Source organism: Erythrolamprus reginae, chromosome 3 (genome assembly GCF_031021105.1).
Source record: "Erythrolamprus reginae isolate rEryReg1 chromosome 3, rEryReg1.hap1, whole genome shotgun sequence".
Taxonomy (NCBI): domain Eukaryota; kingdom Metazoa; phylum Chordata; class Lepidosauria; order Squamata; family Dipsadidae; genus Erythrolamprus; species Erythrolamprus reginae.
The window spans coordinates 150,435,906-150,459,108 of NC_091952.1; the positions used below are offsets into that span (position 1 = coordinate 150,435,906).

At 39.6% G+C, this 23,203-nt stretch overlaps 1 protein-coding gene across 1 annotated transcript; it reads right to left on the reverse strand.

The window, feature by feature from the left end:
* Positions 1-1,566: 1,566 nt before the first annotated feature.
* On the reverse strand, positions 1,567-20,340 carry UBE2QL1 (ubiquitin conjugating enzyme E2 QL1). The gene is made up of 2 exons (XM_070747012.1): positions 18,441-20,340; positions 1,567-2,899 (listed from the first exon to the last, which is right to left on the reverse strand). Exons 1-2 carry the CDS (start codon positions 19,245-19,247, stop codon positions 2,768-2,770), a joined length of 939 nt encoding a protein of 312 aa, XP_070603113.1. The 5' UTR covers positions 19,248-20,340; the 3' UTR covers positions 1,567-2,767.
* Between the last annotated feature and the right edge of the window lie 2,863 nt (positions 20,341-23,203).

Here is a 23,203-nt window from a genome sequence, read left to right on the forward strand (position 1 = left end):
ACAAGCACATCCCAACATTGCAACTCTGCTGCTTTGCTCCTACCAGGCTGTTCCCTTTCCTCTTCACCTTCTGCACCAAAAGAAGTGGTTGTGGGCAGCTGGAGAGGATCAGCTGGAGAGAGAGCAACACATTCCCCCCTTCTTCTCTCTTCCTAAGTCAGGAATTTATTCAGAAGGACATGAAATGCTGCCTCAGGGCTCAAAATCCAAGGCTGGAGCCAAGCCAAAACTATAGAATTTCATTCAAGTCCAGTCTCCAATGTGGCGCAGGATGAAAAAGCTAATGTGCTGCGGAGGAATACAGTTCATACCGTGTGTTTTTGTATGCCTAATTTTCTGTGTATAATAAATATAAAATACTTATTTACGTTTATTCTGTGTTGGTGGCCACAAGATAGTTTTTTGCCTGGTGACAACCCAAAGATTTTCAGGTGTCACTGGAAACAATTTTCTGGTGATGTAATATAGGAATATCATTTGAATAGGTGAGATTTCCTATTTCCAGAGTAACTGTGTGATTTGCTTGGAGATACGGAAAGAATTTAAGAGCAGAGATGAGAGTGTTATATTTCACAGGCGTTTCATGGTTTGATTCCTATCTCAAAACATGCCACCCCAGGGGTGAAATCCGGCAGGTTCTGGAGAACCAGTAGCAGAAATTTTGAATAGTTCAGAGAATCGATAGCGGAAATTTTGAGTAGTCCAAAGAACCGACAAGTATCACCTCTGGCTGGCCTAAGAGTGGAGTGGGAATAGGGATTTTGCAATATCCTTCCCCCAGTGGGGAGTCAGGAGGGAAAGGGGATTTGCACTGCCACCCCCACTGAACGGGTAGTAAAAAAAAAATGGATTTCACCATTTTGTCGCCCCAGAGCAAGAACCATATCCCCCACTTCAAATTAAAGTCAAATGTTGGCAGAGTGATTTTTAAGGGGTTTAGAGGAGACCATCGGTGGGAAGGCTATAGGTTGCCCACCCTAAAGGGATACAGTAATGTGCAGACTCTGTTCTGTTCTTTTGAAGTTGCTCACACCAAAGTGTATAATTGAAATGCCACAATGTGCATTGTTTTTTGTATATATGTCACCCAGCTTTCACAACCACACAATACTATTTACTTCCATGCTCGATGAGAGGTAGTATTTCTTCAGATGTTTCCCTGCCTCTCTCTCCCCCTCCCCCTTCAGTCTTGATTTCTGGCTATCAGCCAATTCCCTTCAGGCAGCGAATTACTCCCTGTATCTTTTAGAGCAGTGAAAAATAAAAAAATCTTTGCTATAGACCTTTTCCCAGTATTAAAAAGAATTAAGTGTTCAAGCAGAAAAAAATTATATTAATATTCAGTATTAATATCAACAGAAGCAATGGTATTAAGCCATAAACATTCTTTCTTTTTCTTTTTTTACATACGCATTGCTAAAATCTGTGTAACATGAACAATTTTTTGCAGACCAAAGCCTCTGCCTGAAATTTACTCATTAAGGTGTATTATAGCTGTAACATTTCCAACTGTTACTCCGTAGTGTAATGGTTTAAAGTAGAATGATTTAAATATCAAGACAATCAAATGGTTCAACTGATTTTATTTAGAATTGGTCCAATGCAATTTTCCATTTGGGTTCCACATTTCACATTCACCCTTTGTATTCCTCAGAACACTATAGGAAATTTTAAAAATCAGTTTAATATAAGAAGGAATGTGAATCCTTAGTACCTGCTGGACATTTATATACGTTTCTGACACGGGACTCAAATGTACTTGTTTTTTATGTTGTCAAAAGGAAATCCAGGCATGCAAATAATCCTAAAGATGCCTCATTAAAAAAAAAACTGACTTAGCTTTTGTAACAGGTCTGTCATTTCAAGCTGAATACCATGCATTTAAGGTTAAGCCTTCCGCAATCTACGTTTGGCCATTGCAGAAGTGGACAGGAAATTATCCTCTCCCTACTGGGAATATGAGAATTACTGTGTTTGGCCACCAGTTTCTTGCAATCTCCCACTTATGGGCTCCTCTAATGTCTACCTGACCTCCATGGGATCAGACCAATTTTACTGACGAACTATTGCATTCCACATATCACGCAGCTAGCACATTTTGATCAATGGAGTGCTTTTTGTTTTAAATACTAGTCTTCGTGTCTTTGCTAGAATCCTGACTTCTTCTCTTTTTTTTAAACATAAGTTCATGTTACAGAGCACAAATGAGGTCTAAAATTCAGCCACAGTAGACCACAGCTCCACAGAAAACACATCTTCAAGGTAAGTTGACCTGCTTGAAAAAAGAGATTAAAAACAGCACAGCAAACATGGATCTTCAATGCACTGTTTCCCTAATTAAATATTAACGGCTTCATTTCACAATTAAATGAATTAAGCATCAATGGATGGAATTTCCACCACCACCAATTGTCGTTGCTGTGCCATGGGGAAAAGCAGGTGACAATGTGGCTCAGATGGGAGAAGGGGGACATGGTTGGTAGGGGCTAGTGATCTCAGGATCTGCACTAAAGTGACGTAAGATGATCACAGGATCGTTCACCAGTTTCAAAATATAATCTTCTACAGTATTTCCCTTCCTTTCCTTTTGTAAACAGATCTGCTCATAAATAATTTGGATATCTCCATGACATTCATGATACTTAACAGAAGCTGAAGTAGAAAAAGGATGGATGTGGTATACAGCATCGAGAAAATGTCAAAAAGTACTTCATTCTTGTGGTTGAGTTGTGTTGTTTAGCGTCTGATGAGTGGGTTGCAAGTTGTATCAGCCGTCAGACACGGGAGGAGTGACCCATCCATATTTTTCATGGGTCTTCACCAAGCTCTTAAAAGTTGCTTCAGCTTCCTTACGACTAAAGGACTTTTTAGATTTTCCAGATTTTCTGCAGATGCGGCCCTGAATGAAAGAAAATAAACAAGAGAAGAAAATTAGGAATCTGGCATTTCACAGATATTGGTAATAAGACCACTATTATTAGTTATTGGGGCTTTCCATTTGCAAAACTTCTCTTCATCAGAAAACACATTGATGGGTGGGGGGCTTTTTGGCCACAAATTTCTCTAGCTATCCCACCCATTATTTTCTATGATTCTGGCTCACTTCTGCCTTTTTTTTCCCTTGGAGAAATTATCAGAAAATGCATGGCAGTACAACTATTTACCACATTTACTTTCTAAGTGTTCCAGAGAGCTATTATTATAAATAGAAAAAAATGCCAGAGGCTGTTATTTTACTTTGTATTATGCCAGTTTCTTATTTGCATATTTTGAAATCCAAACACATGAAATCGGGTGGAAATGCACTCTTGTTTCCTATCCTTCTGTAGACTGCTTTGTGTTGTTACTGTACAATTGTCAAAGATTATGTGGAAAGAATCAGAAGGAAACAACACAGTAATTTAGAACTTTAAGAAGCATTTCACCCATATTTCTAAAAAGGCATTAATTCATAACTCTACCATCTGTCCGGAAAGTCTTTAGAGAAAAGAAGAACAGTCATCTCCAGGCCTCCAGGCCTTTGCTTCAATGTCACCATGTTCTGCCCACCTAACACCTATGTTACCCACCCAACATTATTCCTCCCTTGGAATGTAAGAACAGAGGTAATAAAAGCATTATCCCCTTCTTGCTCCTTCAAAATTGTATTTGGAAAAAGGTAAAGATCTTTAAAATACACTGTCCTCTAATGCTGTGTTCAAATATTGGAAGTATGTGAAGATTTCTTAAACTGCAATACAGTATTGGCTTCTTAAAATGTTGGGCATTTTTAAAGGGTAGCATATGACAGTTTTATCTTGAAATGGAATATTTTATGTAAAAGGCCCACAGCTGGAATGATAACAGCAACAAAAAATAATCTTTATTCTTTGCACATTCATCCCTTGATATATTTGTAAGCCATTTTTTTGCGGTGTGGAGGAAGATGTCTATTTTATTGAAACTTGATCAACTTTCTTCAAGTTTTCTTTGCATGATATGGCAATGGCTTGCAACCTCCTTTTTTCAGGATTTTTAAAATGTTAAGTCAAGTCTGCAGTGTTTGACTTTCTAGATGGGTTTATTCCACTACTAATGAAATCCAATCTGATTTAACATTCTTGATCAGCTAAAGTCAGTTAGACACAAAGACACTTGAATATAAAGATTAAAAACACCCAAGTAGGAGATGGAGAATACAAAACTCTTTCGGTAGAGAGGGGTATCTTAAAAACATTAGACTGACTCAGCAAATCCCAACAACATTTATTATAATATGATTATCATACCATTGCAAAGTCTTATTTTGTTTTTCTATACAATTTTAAATAGGTTTTAGAAAGAAACAGCATCTGGCTAACTTGGTTTGGGTTTTGAAACAGCAGTTTAATACTTGGGTGGGAGAGACTGAGAAGTTAAACAATCATCCTGGACAAAGGCAATGAAAAAGTGCTTCTTGGGCATGTCCATGAAGTGCAAGAGTCAAAGTTTATATAAAACACACTTTGTTTAATATGTGTACACTACTTTAGTCTTAGACTACTTTGAAATTGAATCTCAAACAGCTGTTTGCTAGAATGCAAGAATTTTGTAATGACCCCTGGCATCAGAGGATTATAGTATTCAGAATTCCCCAAGAAAATCTTATCCTTATATCTAAGGTGCAGCCATTCCTAGTAAATCTATTACAAAGGAGAGATAGATATTCAGGGACATGAATTTCAGAAACGAAGGAGAGTTAAGAGGCAAAGATAAGGGACAAGTAAACAAACAAAGAAATAAAGAGTGTAAGACAAAGTTGACGGCCAGTTTATTCAACCAGAAAATTGGAAATGTCACAAACACACAAAAGTACTACCTGTATGAGGCAATATCCTACGGGAACTATAGTAGACAAAATAAACTGAACAAACAAAATGGAGACCATCCTTCCCAGCTCCATCTTTTTAGCTGTGAGCAGGGTCAAAACAAGTTCATCTCTACTTAAGCCCATCAAACCCAAAATTGACCTTCCCTGGCACTGTAGTTTTAGTTTAACAGAAACTCTGAATTTATGAAACTTCTTTGTTTTCTTTTTGCTTCTCTGTATTCTAGGATCTCTATGGATCTTCTCCAGCTACTGAGTTAAATTATTATGCATGGATCTTTCAACTGGCAGAAGGCATGAAATTGTGAATCATTTGTGGTATCATTTCTTCCCAGTCACATTCCCTCAGCACCACCACCATCGGGAAATGAAGCCTCATAGATGTACATGCCTTAAGGTTGGGCTTAGGGTGTTGGACAGGTTTGGAATAAAGGGAAAAACAGTAGTTTAGTGACAGTTCAGTTGATGGCAACTTAAGGCTGTTTCCCAAAGGGCTGGAGATGACATCATGGAAATGTGGGAGGAAATTCCTTTGCCAAAGGAGCATCTGTGTTGTGGGTAGTTGGAAGTGGGGACACGGCCCAAAAGTGACTCAGAATGTGCAGTGAAATGAATGAGGACTGGTATTTGTATGTTAACACCTCTTCTACCTACCTCCTCTCCTAGCTGAAAAGAGGGTGACTTAATAAGGAAGCAAACAATGGATTGGATGTAAAATTGGATTGAATTGATTGGATATAGAAGGAATCTGAGAGAAAAGGAATGGTAGAATAGAAAGCTGCTTTCTTTGCATTCTCTATCTTTGGGGACCTTTGGAGAGAAATTGGCTGTCCAAATGCTACCAATTTCCTGAAAAGGTTACCAACTTTTTTTAACCATGCCAGATTCAAGTAATCCTAGACTAAAAATAACGTGTTTTAACAACAATACTTAATGATTCAACTCCAACTTCATACTGGGTCAAAATCGAACCAACCTCATTAAAAGTGACAAATGCTTCAAAGAACTTGTCATTCTTCTTAGAATTTGTAAGGGAGGCTTGGGGAAATAATCACTTTATGATAATTGCTTGTTCATGGCACCTGCAGTCAGCTTTGTTTTTCAAAGTAGTGGTCGGAGTAACTGATCTGCATTCTTATGAGCTGTTTGATTTACTAGAAATATTCTACACCTTTCTGAAAGTATCATTCTCACCAAACTGTGAATTAATCTGCAATAAAAATCCTGGAGAAAGTTCTATAATGGCTGTACTGACTTTGGGGCATGTGGACTGGAGGAAGAGCTCACCAGTGCCCAGGAGGATTTTAAATGTACTGACTTTACTGCTTATATGTCCCTACTATCATAAAGTTCAGTGCGCCTTATTATTCTGGCCACGACTACGGAAAAGAGTCTTAGGACAATGCTGGCTCCCTTGGCTAAGAAACAGGGATGAGCATGGCCTCCTAGACTGGACAAGGGAAACCTTTACATATGGTTTTATAAATCCCTTGCTCTTTGTTGAGATTTAATGAGATTTCTGTTTGGGCATACTGAAGCAGTAAGGTTTTGATAATAAAGTGCTATATGCAACAAGAAAAGACCCATAGCTGTATTTAATCTTTGAAAATAATGGACATATTGCACAGAAAAAGCCACTTCTCCTTATTCTTCTTGAGCAGTTCACATATACACTTATATATACACTGGAACCAGAAAGCTGGCTTGATTTACTATTTTTGTTTTTAATTTCCCTAATCTTATTAATTTGAATATGAAACCCTCCTCTTGGCAATTGTGCTCATAAACTCAAATTCCAGGCCATAGGTTACCTTCCAGCATTTGCTGGAAGCCATTTCTCTTGTTCTGTCTCACTGCTTCCCTCTTATGAGTCTATTACTAGAACTCACATGACAAGGCAGCTCCTGCAGAAATAGTCCCATTGCATCCAATTTGCAATAACAAGCTGGAAGTCTGTCCTCTGCCCACACTACCCTTTCCTCAGCAGGTTATTCCTAGGATGTTGTGACTTGTAGTAACTCCCAGTATTACTGCATAAAGACCTATGGATTAAGCAGACCAATTGCCATTTTCCAGGATAGCTGACAACAACTGAATATTCATATTTAAGCACTGTTTAATGCATAATTAAATTTAAAAAAATAAACATTACAACTTCCTTTATCGTTAACTGTGTTAACTACCGTATTTTTCAGACTATAAAATGCACTGATGTATAAGATACATTAAGATTTCAAAGAGATATAAAATATAAGAGTATAAGATACACTAAGATTTCCTCTTCAAAGGAAAAAAAGTTTTTGTCCTCTCCGGACCCTAGCTTTCAAACCCTCTGCACACCCCATTTTTTGCAAAATAAAATAATAATAAAATAAATTGCATATAAATCAAACAAATCAAATAAATATGTTTTGGCCCTCCAAAACCTCTGCAGACCCTGTTTTTTTTTCTGCAGAAGGTCTGGGAAGTCTGCAGAGTGCTCCTGGGGACTAGGGAAAGGCAAAAATGCCCCGTTTTTCGCCGGTACAATAGGGAAGGTATGGCATTCTTCTGACCAGAAACTCAATGCAGGGAAGACTCTTGGTCACACCCATGTTATTAAGAAGGCCACCTTCAGAAACTAAAAGCTTGAGATCAGAAAACTCCCAAATTCTGTTTGTGTGGTATCTGCAGCACCCCAAAACTATTTTAAAAAACTTAAAAGATGAGAATAGTAAAATGTGAATTATTAAAGAATGTTTGCTTACCCTCATTATTTACTAGAAGATGGTGGTGTAGAATTTTATGGCCTTGAAAATGAGGAAAGTAAGAAAAAATTATTGGTGTTTGTGTATAGGTCTACATAGGTCTTGTGTATGCGTGTGTATGCATATTCACACACACAAATGCACACACATACAAATTCAGAAATTATTTCAGGAGCTCAAGTACATATAATTCCAATAAATCCTGTCTATAATCGTTGTGTACAAATCCTGATATTATCAGCATGGTTCAGCCAAGCATAATAATGATAGATTTTATGTCCAAATGTTACTGAATTTATGAGCTTTCTATCTTCCTTGCAACCCTTCTTACTGTAGAATTTTTACTCTTTTTTGCAGCTTTATTCAGAAAAAAAAATCCCCCAAAACAAAATAGCTCCTTCCCTTGAGCCATGAAGCTCTTTCTTGAAATACCATTACAGTATCTGCATTCCTTTTTTTTTTGTTCCATGTGATTCTATTCCCCTCTATTCTGTATTCTGCTTTATAAAATAATTATGACACAGTTCTTTTAGGCAGGAAACAACACTATAAAAGTGCTGGTGGTGCAATGGTTAGAATGCAGTATTGCAGGCTACCTCTGCCCACCCAAAGCCTGGAGTTCGATCCTGAAATGCTGAAGGCTGACTCAGCCTATTCTGAGCCACCTCCCAAACATAACAAACTTCTGTAGCTAAATAAACGACTCCTTTATTAGGAGCGCCAGCAGCCCTAACAAAAAGTCTCTCACAGCAGGCTAACCAGTCTGCCTGGCAGGGAGATGAATAGTTGTCTGCCATACCTATTCATCTCCGCCCTTTGCCTTTTATCCTCAGAGCTACGGTTGTGCGTCGCTAGTAGCAATGGCTCTTCCGTCCCAATGATCAGCCCATAGATTTCCACTGTTCTCCTCTCCTCAGCCTTCAGCACATTCGCACACCAGGCACAGGACCTTTCCCCATCAGCTACCTCCAGACCTGGGGACTGTTGACTCTCCATTTGAGGGCTGATGGACGGCTCAGGCTCCCCCTCTGCCTCTATATCTGACAACTCCATTCCCTCTTTCTCCTCAGAGCTGTCAGGTTGCCTTCATGCTGGCCCGGACTCTCATACTGACTTTTCATCTGATTTGACTGCTGGAGGGCCAGTGGCCGATAGGCCACAACGCAGCCTTCCATTTTTCCAAGGTTGGTAAAATGTGGATCCAGATTGTTGGGGGCAATATGTTGACATTTGTAAACTGCTCAGAGATTGCTGCAAAGCACTATGAAATGATATATAAGTCTACGTGCTATTGCTATAAAGTTGGTCCTACTCCTATCTCATTAAGTTTTACCTGAAATTCAACCAAATTTATTTATTTATCATTTCTATTTGTATGCCGCCCAACTCCCTACAGATCATGACTTGATCCTAAAGTTAGATTTCGAATGGTCACCTTGTGAAAGAATGGGCTGCAGGCTTATATCATTTTTTTTAAAGAAAGCCATTAGGATATTTGTAGTACCCCAAAGCATTCTGGAAATAAAGATTATTTTTGAAGTTGGCACTTTGTCTTCCCATGTTGCAGCTGGATGAGTTCACCAGTTTCACCATGAAGGGATGGAGCAACACAGGTTTATTTGTGTGCACAGGTTCAGAGTATTCACATAACAAAGTCTGAACCCCAGGTTCCTCCCGAAGCATGGTTCTTATACCTTACACAATAGTGGGATGACCAAGGCGTGTCATCAATCTGCCAATAACAAGTTATATTTGAGAATAAGTTATTATACAGAAAAAGGAGAAGTACCGTATTATTCGGAGTATAAGACACACCTTTTTCCTCCCTAAAAGAGGCTGATAATTTGGCTATGTCTTACACTCTGAATGTAGGCTTTTTCCAGCCCTAACTACCTGCTAACAATCATCCCAGCTCTTACCTTGCAGATCTTTATTGTTTCTCTCTGCGAATAATGTTTTCCAAGCCCTAAGTCTCTGCAGGGTTTTTTTCATTGCTCTAACTTGCTCCAAATAAGTTTCTTTCCAGTCCTACCCAGGTGCTAAAGATGTTCCCAGCTCTTACCGGCTTGCAAGCTCTTTCATTGTTACTCTCTGCTAAGAATGTTTTCCAAGCCCTAAGTCGTTGCAGGTTTTTTCCCCCTTTGCTCTACTTGTTCTGAATGTTTCTTTCCAGGTGCTAATGATGTTCCCAGCTCTTACTGGCTTGCAAGCTCTTTCATTGTTCCTCTCTCTGAATAAAGATTTTTTTAAAGCCCTACCCAGGGGATAAAATAATGTGCTGAAGCTGACCAGACTAAGGACATTAGCCAGGTGAATACCTGGTAAGCAGATTCTTTTCCCTATTTTCCTCCCCCAAAACTAAGGTGCGTCTTATACTTGGGTGCGTCTTATACTCCGAAAAATACGGTAAGTAAAAACAAATCACATCCTAAACAAGAAAATATACCTTAATATGTTCTTATTTGGCAACTGAGCCAGGGTGGCGCAGCAGGTAGAGTGCTGTACTGCAAGCCACTGTAGCTGACTGCTAGATCGACAGGTCAGCGGTTCAAATCTCAAGGTTGACTCAGCCTTTCACCCTTCCGAGGTGGATAAAATGAGGACCTGGATTGTGGGGGCTATATGCTGGCTCTGTTAAAAAGTGCTATTGCTAACATGTTGTAAGCCACCCTGAGTCTAAGGAGAAGGGCGGCATAAAAATTGAATGAACGAACGAACGAACTAACTAACTAACTAACCAACTAACAACATTATCTTACACTATCTGGTACTTTCTATCTTGTGACACAGTTCCTTACTTGTTCTAGTAAGCAAAAGGGTTTTCTAAAGGTTATGTATGAAGTAGGAAAAGGGGAAGTTAGTTATAGGTCTCAGAGATGGTACTTTATATGCACTTTAAGATTAATACATTGGTGAATGTAGTGATTAACGTACATCTTCCTCAGCCATATGTTATAACTTATATTTATATTTTTCTTTTAAAAAACCTCAAACAATATCTAATGGACAAGCTTGGCAAGTATTATGGGAGGTCTCGGCAAGTATTGCAAGAGACCAAATTTTATGTGATTTCCATTCATTTCAATGCTGCCCGCACCAGAGAACCTCCTGCCAGATTTTACTCCTTATTTTATACACTTATTCAGACTTAACATAACATAGACTTAAATGAAAATTCTGAATATATATGCATTGCAACCCTCCTGCTGTCAACAAAATTTTGTTGTGATTAGTTTGTTGGCCAATGTTAATCATGATAACTTTCAACATTCCAAGTATAGATCTGATTGTTAAAGAGACAACCATAAATTAAATACCCTAATATTCTGTATATGTTCTGGATTACAATCCTGCAATAATCTCCTTTCTTTGGACATGATAACTACAGCTGATAGGAAGCTCTGGAGATAACTAGGTTCTTTTGAGCCCTGGTAATAAGCTTTCCCAGTTTCAGTTTCGATGGACATGTTGAGCTCCCAGTCTATAATCTAGAATAGATGACAGGACATCAACTCTCACCCAGAATTCTCAACCAACCCGATGGTGAGATGAAATAGAAAACTCAAGAAGGTACCCAGTTGGCAAAACTTGGGATAAATGATATTCCTGTCTTGTATTTTTTTTAAAAAAAACAAACCTATCAGCATTGCCTAATTAAGATGACAAATTATTCTAAAGATATTATAAAGGGATACAAGATGTCAACTTACAAAGGTAACACAAAATGATTATAATACTGTACATTTCAACATCTCTCCTGGCAGATGAGAAGAGAGAGTTATAACAGAATCATTGTTTCTCACACTGATCAGAGCTTTGGTACAGCCTGTCTTAGCAACAGAATGATCTTCGTTATATAATGCAGAGCAGCTCTAAATGCTTGACAGCAGTTACATAGATTATCATGAAATCATTGACCACCCTATAATTTTAATACTGATGCCATTTTTAGTAAGAATAATATATTTTGTATCTGTTCGCAATAATGTATTTCATTTGTCTCCCTTGGCTGTTTAATAATATGTGGGGAAAAAGGCACCTGGCTTTTCTATAAAAAATGTAGGAAATAAAAACCAGTGATTGGACTCTCTAATAAAGTATTGCAGGGTGAATAACACTATTAGAAACTGAATGTGCCATTCTGGTTTGTTCCGAAGGAAAAGCCATTTATTTAAAACAGTCTTTCTCATTAGTAAACATCTGTAGCACATAAACTTTAAAAGCCTTTATTAGACTTTGCCCCATCCTGAAAATCTAAGCAGTCTGTGCTATTTAGGAGACCTTAAAAAAGGCCACAGCTGTAATCCATGCCAGGGGTGAAATGCTCTCGGTTCACTCGTGCCTATCAGTCATTGGCGAACTGGTCACAAAGGCAGCGCGAGGCTCCACCTATCTACCCGGATGCCGTCATTTGGGTTCCTTTACCCTTTGCACATGTGCAAAGCATTCTTTGCATGTGCAGAAGGAAAAAGAACCCAAATGGCAGCATTCACCCCTAGTCCATGCAGGAATGCTGGAAAAAAATATCCCAGAAGTCAAAGGCCAACCAATTATCTACCGGTGCCATGAAATGTCAGCAGTTGAGATCAACTTGAAGGAGTTTTTAAGTTTGTAATATTTTTAATCTAAAGAAAGTATTTTTCAGTTACAACATATAAACTTCTGACTTCCAATTCCCTTCTCCCACGTGATTAAAGAAATATTGAAAACTTATATTAAAAATCATATTTAAGTCATCATCTGGTTCAATTTTTAATTTTAAAATGTTCATTCTTTAATTTTGTATTTGTGAAAGATAACCTTCCATTAAAAGATGGAGTAAAGCTAGAACAAGAGTAAGCTAGTATATTGTTAAGGAATTGTGAATTTATTAGTTCAGTCTCTTTTTTCAGTGATACCAGTTATTAGATCCCAAGGAGTCAATGGGAATCTGATCTCTTTGGGCAATACAGAGCAAAGCATAATCTCATTAAAATAAGAAGCATAAAAGCCATGAACTGAAGCTAAGATTAAGGAGATAAAGTTAATTTATCTTTAAGGTATCACAAGAGTCATTATCTGTTTTTGGAAGAGTAATGGTTGAGTCACAGAAAGCAATTAAGTAGAAGCTTATTTTCTATCGGTATTGCCAGGCTATAAAAAACTCAAGCACAACCAATTTGCATGACATATAAAGGGATATGAATTTAGTCAAGTAAGTAATGAAATATGACACAATACATTTGTTTAATTAAATATACAAATACTTCTCTCCAAAATGAATAAATATTTACAGAATATAAATATTTACAATAATTATATCAGAGAATCAAAATCCACAGTTCTTTAATGAAGAATTTTGGAAATGGAGAAATAGGATTATATTCAATGTCATACAATTTGTGGGAAAATGAACATGGTTTGCTTGCATCAATAAACTCTTCCATCATAATTTTGGATGAGGATCAGGGATTACAGGAATGGAATATTATGAACCGAATGTACAATATTTTCTAAAACTTGAAAATCTATTTCCCTAAGGGTTTTCTCATAAAGGGAGGCAAAAAACCTCCACATTGCTTCATTTTTAGTCTTGATAAATGAAATATCAATCACTCTGAGATCTGAGAAACCCATATTATTGTTGACCAGGCAAAAATGATTTTCTCATTAAGAGAATATAAATTCATTGTGTTTGGCAGAGAGTTACTACTTTATAAATATATTAATATTTTAAAGTATGGAAGATGTACAGTTTCAATTACATATGTATACAGTAGTTGTTTCAGAAAAGTTATACTTTAATAGAAACTTGATTAAAATCAATATACAAATTATTGTCTTGATGTTTGAATTGTTACTTTTACACAATTTAGAAAATAGTGAATACAGTAGTTCACTATTTAATGGAATGTTGTTTATTGGTACATTAATAATATGTTCAGGATGTTCTTAGTAATTTATCATGCAGTATGTTCACCTGGTAGCCTAGTTATTTTCAATTTTGGGGGTTTTTCTAAAATATTTTACTTTTAACAGACTAATTCTAGTTGGATTTAATTCTAAATAACCCTCCCAGTAGTGAGCTGAAGGCAACCAATAACTATTGGACATTGTCCCACAATGGAAGAACATTATTGCAAGTGGGAGACTGATCTGATTTTTATAGTGCTCAAAAACCACAGGGAATTTGCTGGCGTTAAGTGAGCTTAAATTAGTTTGTAATGCTGGCCAACATTATTGGTAGCCAACTTGGAGATACTCTGATACACAAGTAATCTTCAGGGTACAACCATTTGTTCAGTGACTGTTCAAAGTTAGGATGGTCCTAAATGAATGGTACTTATGACCAGTCCTTAGGGTTCCAGCTGTTGCAGTATTTTCTCAATCGTATGATCACAATTTCCAATGTTCCCTGCCAGCTTCTCACAAGCAGAGTCAATGTCAAGTTGGTAGAAAGATGGAAGTCGTGATCACGAGATCCATCCTGAATGATCTGTGTGGCTCTCACTTAAAAATGGTAACAGGGACTGCTGAAATTGCTGTTACTGAGCAATACAATCACATGATGTCATGCTTTATGACTGTACTGATTAACAATGGAAATGCCAGTCCCAATTTCCATTATAACCCTAGGACTGCCTACAATAAGATACAGTGGATTTTTCCTTACAACTGAATTTGAGAGGTATGGTGTGAATTTAATAATCTGGCAAGATTTTTGGCTATATATAGGAATCAATGATAGTAGTCTTTAGTACTGTCTTCGGTACTCCCAACATACTATTACCAACATACTAGTCATAAAGTTCCTGGCCAACCGGACACAGAACTTAAACTGTTAAATACTATGTAGATCTATAACTGTGACAAATTCTCCATTTGGAAATTAACATAAATGAAATAGGTCATTCAAGGTAGTTAAAAAGAAAGAAAGCACCTCAGATAACCACTCTGGATCTTATATAGAGTTGTAAGTAACTTATACTATTTTAGCTAAATATTTACTATTATGTAAAACATCCTGCTCATTGTAAAACATCAATTTGCAATAAATAAGAAAATCACAGCATGCTTTATTGTATTGGGTGGAGGTAAGGGGTAAGTGGAAAAAGTATTAGGAGAATAGGCACCATAGTGGGAAGGGGGAACTGTTTACCTGATTGATGCTAATGAATATCTGTAAATAACCAGGAATAACTGAATGGGAGAAAATATCTGTTTGGGTATCCTATTCTTACCAGTTCACATGCAAACTTTAACTCCAGTAGCTTCTTGACAAATACTGTACATGCAGAATTTTCTTTTATATACACTGAGAGCATATGCACCGAAGACAAATTCCTTGTGTGCCCAATCACACTTGGCCAATAAAGAATTCTATTTTATTCTATTAATAAGTGTAGCCGTGGCACAGGGCCAACGTTTTTTGCAGATCCTGCAGATATTAATGAGATAAATAAATAGATGTTTGTATATTATAAATTGTGTCGCTAATATTAGCGATGATTACTGTAGTGTCTACCATCAGAGCAGACATGGCTGATCAAAGCAATCAGCCTTCTCACTAAAGCTTCCAAAGATGTTTCAGAGAATTTGTGGACTTTTCGGATAAATTGCCAAGTGGGGTACTTGTATGAGGGCAATAAAAATGACCTCCTCCTTGCATGGTAGTATAGTACATAATACAAGACTGCAACCAGAGCTGCATTTCAATGCAATTTTAAGATTCCATCCTTTCATTTAATAGGTTGATAAAGAGTCATTGATTTGTTCTTAAGAGATTAATAGGCTTAATGTGCATTAACACAGTTTAATTTTTAATATATTTAAATATTTTAACTTTTTTTAATTTCTAAAATTTATACATTGCCTCAATCTACTCAGACTCTGGTCAGTTCACAATAATTACAATAAAATACAAATATCCAATTTAACATGTTAATTTTTTTAAAATGATTTAAAAGTAGTCACCTGTTTATAGTCATTTTGTAAACAGATTAAAGTTTTTAGAACCTTATGCTAAATGTCTAGTATAGCACTTGAGATATTGCACCAGCACAGGGGAAGAGTTGAATTTGTGGTCCACTCTCAGCCATAGAAATTCACAGGGGAAAATCTGAGTGTGTCCCTCTCAGCCCAACCTGCAGGGTAATTGTTCTAATCTAGAGAATAGGAAGAAATACTATGTATTCAAATACTGTGAGCTCTTGAATGGAAGAGATATACTGTATAAATCTAATAAATAAATATGTAAAAAACAAAGGGCACAAGCTAACAGAAAAGAAAACCTCAAAAGACTGCACCAATACATTTCCACAATTTCATTGTTGAAGTATTTATTATATTGGGATTCTTCTGGTATCATTCATTGCCTATTGTACTCTCCTGGTTCAACATCTATTACATTAAATTAATATTAAATATTAAATTAATTATTACATTAAATGCCCATTCACAAACTTATCTGTGTTATGGATAAAAAATTCAATGGATAAAGAGGCAATTCTTCAGGTCTGAGCCTCAACCAAGGTCTCAGGTACTGGGTGGGGCTGAGGAATCCTAGGCAGAGGCCTACCAGCAGGCTCTTTGCTGGTGGGCTAGCTGTTCAGAGGCTTCTGTGCCCCTTGGTCTACTAACCAAGAGAGAAGATCTAGCCCCTTAGGGAAAACACTTATGGATTCCCGATTTAAAGCAAAGGTATTGTGTCTTTGTCCTTCCAAAAGGAATCAATTAAATGCCTACTTTGCTGCATGAAGCCTACAACTGTACACATGAAGGTGGTTCCCCCCACATTCCCCCCAACTCCCATTTTAGCCACCATAGTAATGGTGACCTTGTGGTAAAGCATTTTTCTATAGCCTATATTCCATCAATCAAGACTTTATTTGCTAAATCCTTTGCACTTAGAACAGAATAGAATTCTATATTGGCCAAGTGTGATTGGACACACAAGGAATTTGTCTTTGGTGCATATGCTTTGAGACAGTGAAAGTAAAAGGAGGTTGTGTATATAACTAGTCTTTATTTACTTGTGTCAGATTAATTATAACTGCAATGTTTTTGTTATTTCTGTGTGCCACAAATTGCCTTTTAATTAAATCAAAAGAAAAACCCTTGAAGCATTTGTATCAAAGAAAATAACTATGCAGGTTATCCACCTGTCCTTTCACAAAATGTGGCAGATCATAACAGATATTTCTTCCCACTTCTGTAATTCCAAAAACCAGCCAGCATGAAGTAAACCAGAATGTAGAGGTGTATGATGATAATCTTGATGAAGATATGAGTTATTAAGAGAGGCTAAATGACAATTTACTGTTGGGGAAGTGGACAACACGAGAAGGAAACTTAGAACAACCCTTCTCTTGATTCTTGCTTGGTGTAAGAGTAGACAGAAGAAGATAAATTCGGACAGGCTTTCAAGAATCTGTTCTCATATCCTATAACAATTAAGCACCATTTCTGTCCTCATAGTGCCTGTTTTTGATCTGAACTACTGGTACCTCAACCATAGTTTATGGATTATGAACTTCACCTGTTGGGTACATGCTATTTACTACTTCATAAATTTGTGTATAAAAATTGAATGGGTGGGATTACACAAAATACTAAGCCAAAGACTGCCACAGAGAGGAGGGGGTCAAGCTATTCTCCAAAGGCCAGATAAGGAATAATAGATGGAAATTGAACAAGGACAGATTCAAACTGGAAATAAGGAAAAATTTTCTGACAATGAGAACAATGAACCAATGGAACAGAAGTTGCCTTGGGAGGTTGTGGGAGCTTCATCACTGAAATATTTCAAGAAGAGACTGGACTGTCATCTGTCAGAAAGGTTGACAGGATCTCCTGCTTGGGCAGAGTGTGTGTGTGTGTGTGTGTGTTGCACTAGTTGACCTCCAAGGTCTCTTCCAACTCTGTTAATCTGTAAATATGGTTTGGTTTAACACACTCTATGAGCTCAGCCCCTCATTAAATGTCTTATATAAGGTCACCAGCAATATTGATATATCTACTAACAAAGCGACCAGTCCTCTAAAATGTTGCAGTGAAGCAAGTTAAGACCCATCTGGAGATGGTATAAAATAGCTGCAGCAACCAACTCAAGCGCTTAGCTAAAACTCATGGAGATCCAAGCCATTCCCAATTCAGCAAATCTCCCTTAAAACACGACAAGCAGACAGAATGAAGTTACCAGAATATTGTTTGCACTACAGTCAGGGGGCATCAGCGAAAGCCCCCAGGTTTCATATAATAATAATAATAATAATAATAATAATAATAATAATAATAATAATAATAATAATAATAAGATTTGTACGCCGCCCCTCTCCGAAGACTCGGGCGGCTCACAACAATAATAAAACAGTGTGACAATGTAAACAAATCTAATATTAAAAAAGCATCTAAGAAACCTATCATTTAAAAACCATGCAACACAAGCATACCATACATAAAACTATAAAAGCCTGAGGGAGATGTCTCAATTCCCCCATGCCTGACGATATAGGTGGGTCTTAAGTAATTTGCAAAAGACAAGGAAGGTGGGGGCAGTTCTGATCTCTGGGGGGGAGTTGATTCCAGAGGGCCTGGTCGCCACAAAGAAGGATCTTCCCCTGGGGCCTGCCAGAGGACATTGTTTAGTGAGTCGACGGACCCGGAGAAGGCCAACTCTGTGGGACCTTATCGGCCGCTGGGATTCGTGAGGCAGAAGACGGTGTTCCGGAAGTATTCTGGTCCGATGCCAAGATTCCAATTCTATCAAGGCCGTGTGTGTGTGTGTGTGTGTCCGTCCCCTATTCTAGCGCACCCCCCACCCTCAGCCGCGCAAATATCCCTCAGCAGCAGAGGAGAAACTTCCTTACCTGGCCTTTCACAAGGCTGGCGGCAAACTGGCGCATGACAGCCTCCACGGTGTAGGCGCTCGACCACCCTCGGGGCGTGAGCAGTTCCATGCAGATGGCGCCGCCATCGAGGACGTAGCCGTTCTCCAAGCGCGGGCTGAGCACCCGCATGAAAGGGGGCGCGAAGGGGAAGTTGTCGGGGAAGGTGAGGTTGAGGAGGATGTACTCGGTGTTGGTCTCCTTCATGTCCTGCCACAGCACCGAGTCCTTGTCTACCTGGTGCAGCTTCACGTTCCAGTCGAAGAGGCTCTCGTCCACGAGCTCCACCGAGATGAAGCGGTCGCTGAGGCGGGCGATGTCCTGCAGCTCTTTCATTAGCCGTCGGGTGCGCACTTGTGTGCAGTGCGCCTGCCGGGTGGCCGGCACCAAAGCCGCCGAAACCAAGGCCGAGCCGGAGCGGTTAACGCCGCTGCCCCCTCCCGAAGGTTGCTCCTTGCCGGAGCTCGCCTCCTTGCCGCCTCCGAGTGGCTGCGCTTTTTCTTTCCCGGCGTCGTGGGCCGCCGCCGGCTGGTGCTGCTGCTGCTGCTTTGCCAGTTCCAAGACCTTCTTGGGCTTGTTGCGAGCGGGGCTCCCGCCTCGGCTGCTGCTGCAGCTTTCTCTGCTGGGGCTGCCGCAGCCGCTAGCCGGCGTGGCTTGCAGCTGCTGCTTATTCTTATGGTTGCTTTTGCCTCGCTGGAGGCTGCCGCGCCGGGGATGGTGGTGCTTGGGGTCCTCCGTGTCCCTATTGTGAAGGCGGATCAGCCCGATTTTCCGGAGCAGGGTAGCCATTCTCGAAACGGCCTCGGGGGGGGGGGGGGGGGATGGGATGAGGCAGTGCGAAAAGCGGCCAGGCAAAACGGGCGGAAGAAGGAAGACTGACCTCAGATCGGCCACCTGTCCGAGCTAATTAAACCGGCGACCCCGAATCTCCCTCCCGGAGTTCCAAAGCCGATGGAAGAGAAAGGGGAGATACGGTCTGGATGGTCCTTCTGTGGTCGGGTTGGCTCCCCCGGCAGCCCTCTTTCCCCCGTGGCTCAGGTCCCCTCCTTTCACAGCAGCGCTGTCGGCAGCATTGCAGCATTCGAGGCGCCTTTTCCCGGAATCACCGAAGCAAGCTCCGCGGCCGTGGCCATTGGATTTCCCTCGCCGTCGGAAAGGAGGGGGGGAGGCGGCAATCCCCGCCCGGCAGACCCCTTTACCTCCGCCCACTCGCGCAGGCACGCTGGCTGGTACCGCAGGAGGCCCCCTCGCCTTCACAATAACCTTCAGGTCTTCTTGACCGAAAATAAAATTAAAAAAACAACCCGGGATCCTATCCAGGAATCGTCTACATGCGCGCGCGCACGACGCACGCGCACCCTCCCTTTTCTTTCTTTCTTTTGCCCGAATCAAAAAGCACCCACCCACCCACCGGCGCAAAGTACAGTGAGGAGGAGGGATCCCTGAGGCGTTTTTTTCCCCCTCCTCCTGCCCCGCTCCGCCGGTCGACAACGTCGGTCTGCTTGGAAAATGTCCTCGCTCTATAAAGCGGCGCTTCTTCCTTCAACCGCGCTTGTGGCGACCGGCGCGGGTTTGCCTTCCTTTCTTTGTTCCTCTCCTCGAGCTTCTCCCGCTGGGAAGCCGGCAGCCGGGACCGTTTTTGGACTGAAGGCGGGATTTTAAAAAAAAGCGATCTGTGAGGAGGGTTTGGAGAGCTTGTTCTTCTTCTTGGCGCAAAAGAGGGGCGACCTTGTTTATAACGAGCCTGGCGTCCTGCCCTTTACCTCACCTCTTCCACAACAGAAGTGTCTGTGTGTGGGGGGGACCCGAGTCAGCCGCGCGGCGGGTATCCCTCCTCCTCCTCCTTCCTTGCAGAGTCTGCCGCGCTTCTGCAGCGGATCTGACATTACTGGCGTCGGGGAGGAGAAAACACGGCTTAAACTCCGCCCAGCTCCTCTAATATGCTCGAGAAGAGGACGTCCTAGGGCGCAGGAGTAGGCAAAGTGGGCTCTTCTATGACATGTGGACTTCAACTCCCAGAATTCCTGAGCTGGCATGATTGGCTCAGGAATTCTGGGAGTTGAAGTCCACAAGTCATAGAAGAGCCCCCTTTGCCTACCCTTGTGACCTAGGCAAAGGCCGGCCAGGCTCTTCCTGGCTGGGCAGTGGGGGCGGTTATGTCGTGAGCGTTGGATGCTGGAGCAATACGTGATTTTTCCCCCCTCTTAGCCTCAAAGCCTCGATCCCCCCTTCCTCCCTCCCCGCTTTCTTCACCCCCTTCCCCAATCACCGGTGCCAGGCAGACGGCAGGCTGTCTGCCTTTGGGGGCTTCTAAAAATTACTCACATAACTGCTGTGGCCACTCTTTCAAACGAGAGTTTATTTATTTTATTTATTGATTTTGTCCAATATACGTTGTTTGTATTTCTTGGTAAACAAGAAAGGGACAAAAAAGGGAGAGTCTGGACACCGAGATAATAGAAATTTACAACAATTTTCTTCAAAGAATTTTTTTTCTTTTCCCAAAGACAAATCCCTGTGTGAGGAAACAGGGCTGTGGTGGATGGGGAAGAGATCTGGTACCTCTGTAGTTTGCAGGTTATCTTAACATGGAATCCCTTAAAGCAGAAAATAGAAATACAAAACTATGTTGTCTTTTATTCAGTGTGTCTGATTATATGTTTGAATAATAGCCCTTAGAATAGAAGAATATAATTATTGGCCAAGTGTGATTGGACACACAAGGAATTTGTCTTTGGTGCATATGCTCTCAGTGCACATAAAAGAAAGAATCATGAGGTACAACACAATGGTTGTCATGGGGGTCAAGCAATCAGGAAACAATATCGCCCCAAGTCTACGGAGAGGGGCGGCATACAAATCTAATAAATAAATAAATATTAATAAATTGTCAAAAATACAAGAACAAGTTACAGTCATATAGTCATAAGTGGGAGGACACGGGTGATAGGAATAATGAGAAAAACTAATAGTAATAGTAGTGCAGACTTAATAGTATGATAGTATTGAGGGAATTGTTGGCTTTTAGGAAAAAAATGTTCTTGTGTCTAGTTGTCTTGCTGTGCGGTGCTCTATAGCGATGTTTTAAGGGTAGGAGTTGAAACAGTTTATGCCCAGTATGCGAGTGGTCAGTAAATAGTTTCACAGCTCTCTTTTCGACTTCTGCAATACATGTCCTCAATGGAAGCCAGGTTGGCAGCAATTATTTTTTCTGCAGTTCTAATTATCCTCTAAAGTCTGTGTTAGTCTTGTTGGGTCCCTTAGGTCCCATGATAACTTAAAGATGTGTATTTTTGAAGAGAATGGTGTGGGTGGCCTAGTGGTTAAGACCCTAGCCTCCCCACTAGGAAGGTTGAAAGTTCACTCCTAGAGAATGGCAGATGCTTCTCACTTAAGGTACAAATATATATAAACAATTACTTAAATGTAACTTCTTTTAAATAGACTTCGATTTTGCATGCTGTCATCCACTTATTAAGCAAGTATTCAAAATAAACAATTAAAAACACACTAGTTTATAATTAGATATTTTCTAATCCATTTGTCTTATATTGCCAAATTTGGATCTAATTAAAAACCAAACCTTATTTAGTCCTCTTTGTACCTAAACAGTAGTACTAATCAAGAACACTTCAGTTTTTTTCATTCAGCTGATGATTAGATGGACTCACTATACACATCTTTGACTAACACATCTCATACATTCCTTATACGTTTATCCATAAATAAGTTGTTTAAGAAAGAAGACGTCATAGAATAGAATAGAATTCTTTATTGGCCAAGTGTGATTGGTGCATATGCTCTCAGTGTACATAAAAGAAAAGATACATTTGTCAAGAATCAAGGTACAATACTTAATGATTGTCATAGGGTATGTCATGCTTTTCATGTGGATTAATTTCAGTTAGCGGTAGGCAGGGATGAAATTAATGCTAGTGCTAGTGATTTTAGTTTTCTCCAGCCTTTGTAAACTACAGGCAGTGAAGGTTTTATTTTTCCTCTTCTAGGAAAGTCCAGAGCTAATAGATGCCTTTTTTGTCCCTCTATCGAATGATGAATATTCAGTTGCAAATTCTTTCTGACTTTTCTTACATTACATGCATCTTCAAGAACAATATATTAATAATATGTTATATAGAATGGAATGGAATAAGTTATAAAGAACTAAAATGGAATTGAGTTATATAATGTATGGTAATATTGGGTTCTGCATATCACAATCACATGGGATATGAAATAATTTTGCCTTAATAGTCCCTGATTTACTTAAACTACATATAATATGTAATGTGAAATGTTTGCTTATTTTCCCCTTTTTAATATTGCAAAATAATTTTAACTTAATAATTTTGCTAAGGCAATTGGAACCACGTTTGAGCTAGAGAAGCGCATGACCTACACAGTCAAGAGAAATGACAAAAACCACTCACTCATATCAATTAAAATGCAGCAGAAGTCAAATAGGTTCCACAGCGAATGGGAGAAATACTTTCTGAACTTATTCTTCTCCAGGATATCTAAATGAAAGGAAAAGTAAGCCACAGTGCAGGAAAATTGGGCCAGTGCCTTCTACAATTTAGGTTCAGAAAAGTAAAATCAGTACTTGATGCCATTTAGTCAAAGCTGTTGTTACATACTTAGCTCTACTTTACATTTCTCATTCCTTGTTAGAGCCTACTATTTCATTTTTGCCTACAGTCTTTTCCCTCTTGGAACACATCCTTTCTAGTTCCCATAGCAACGTC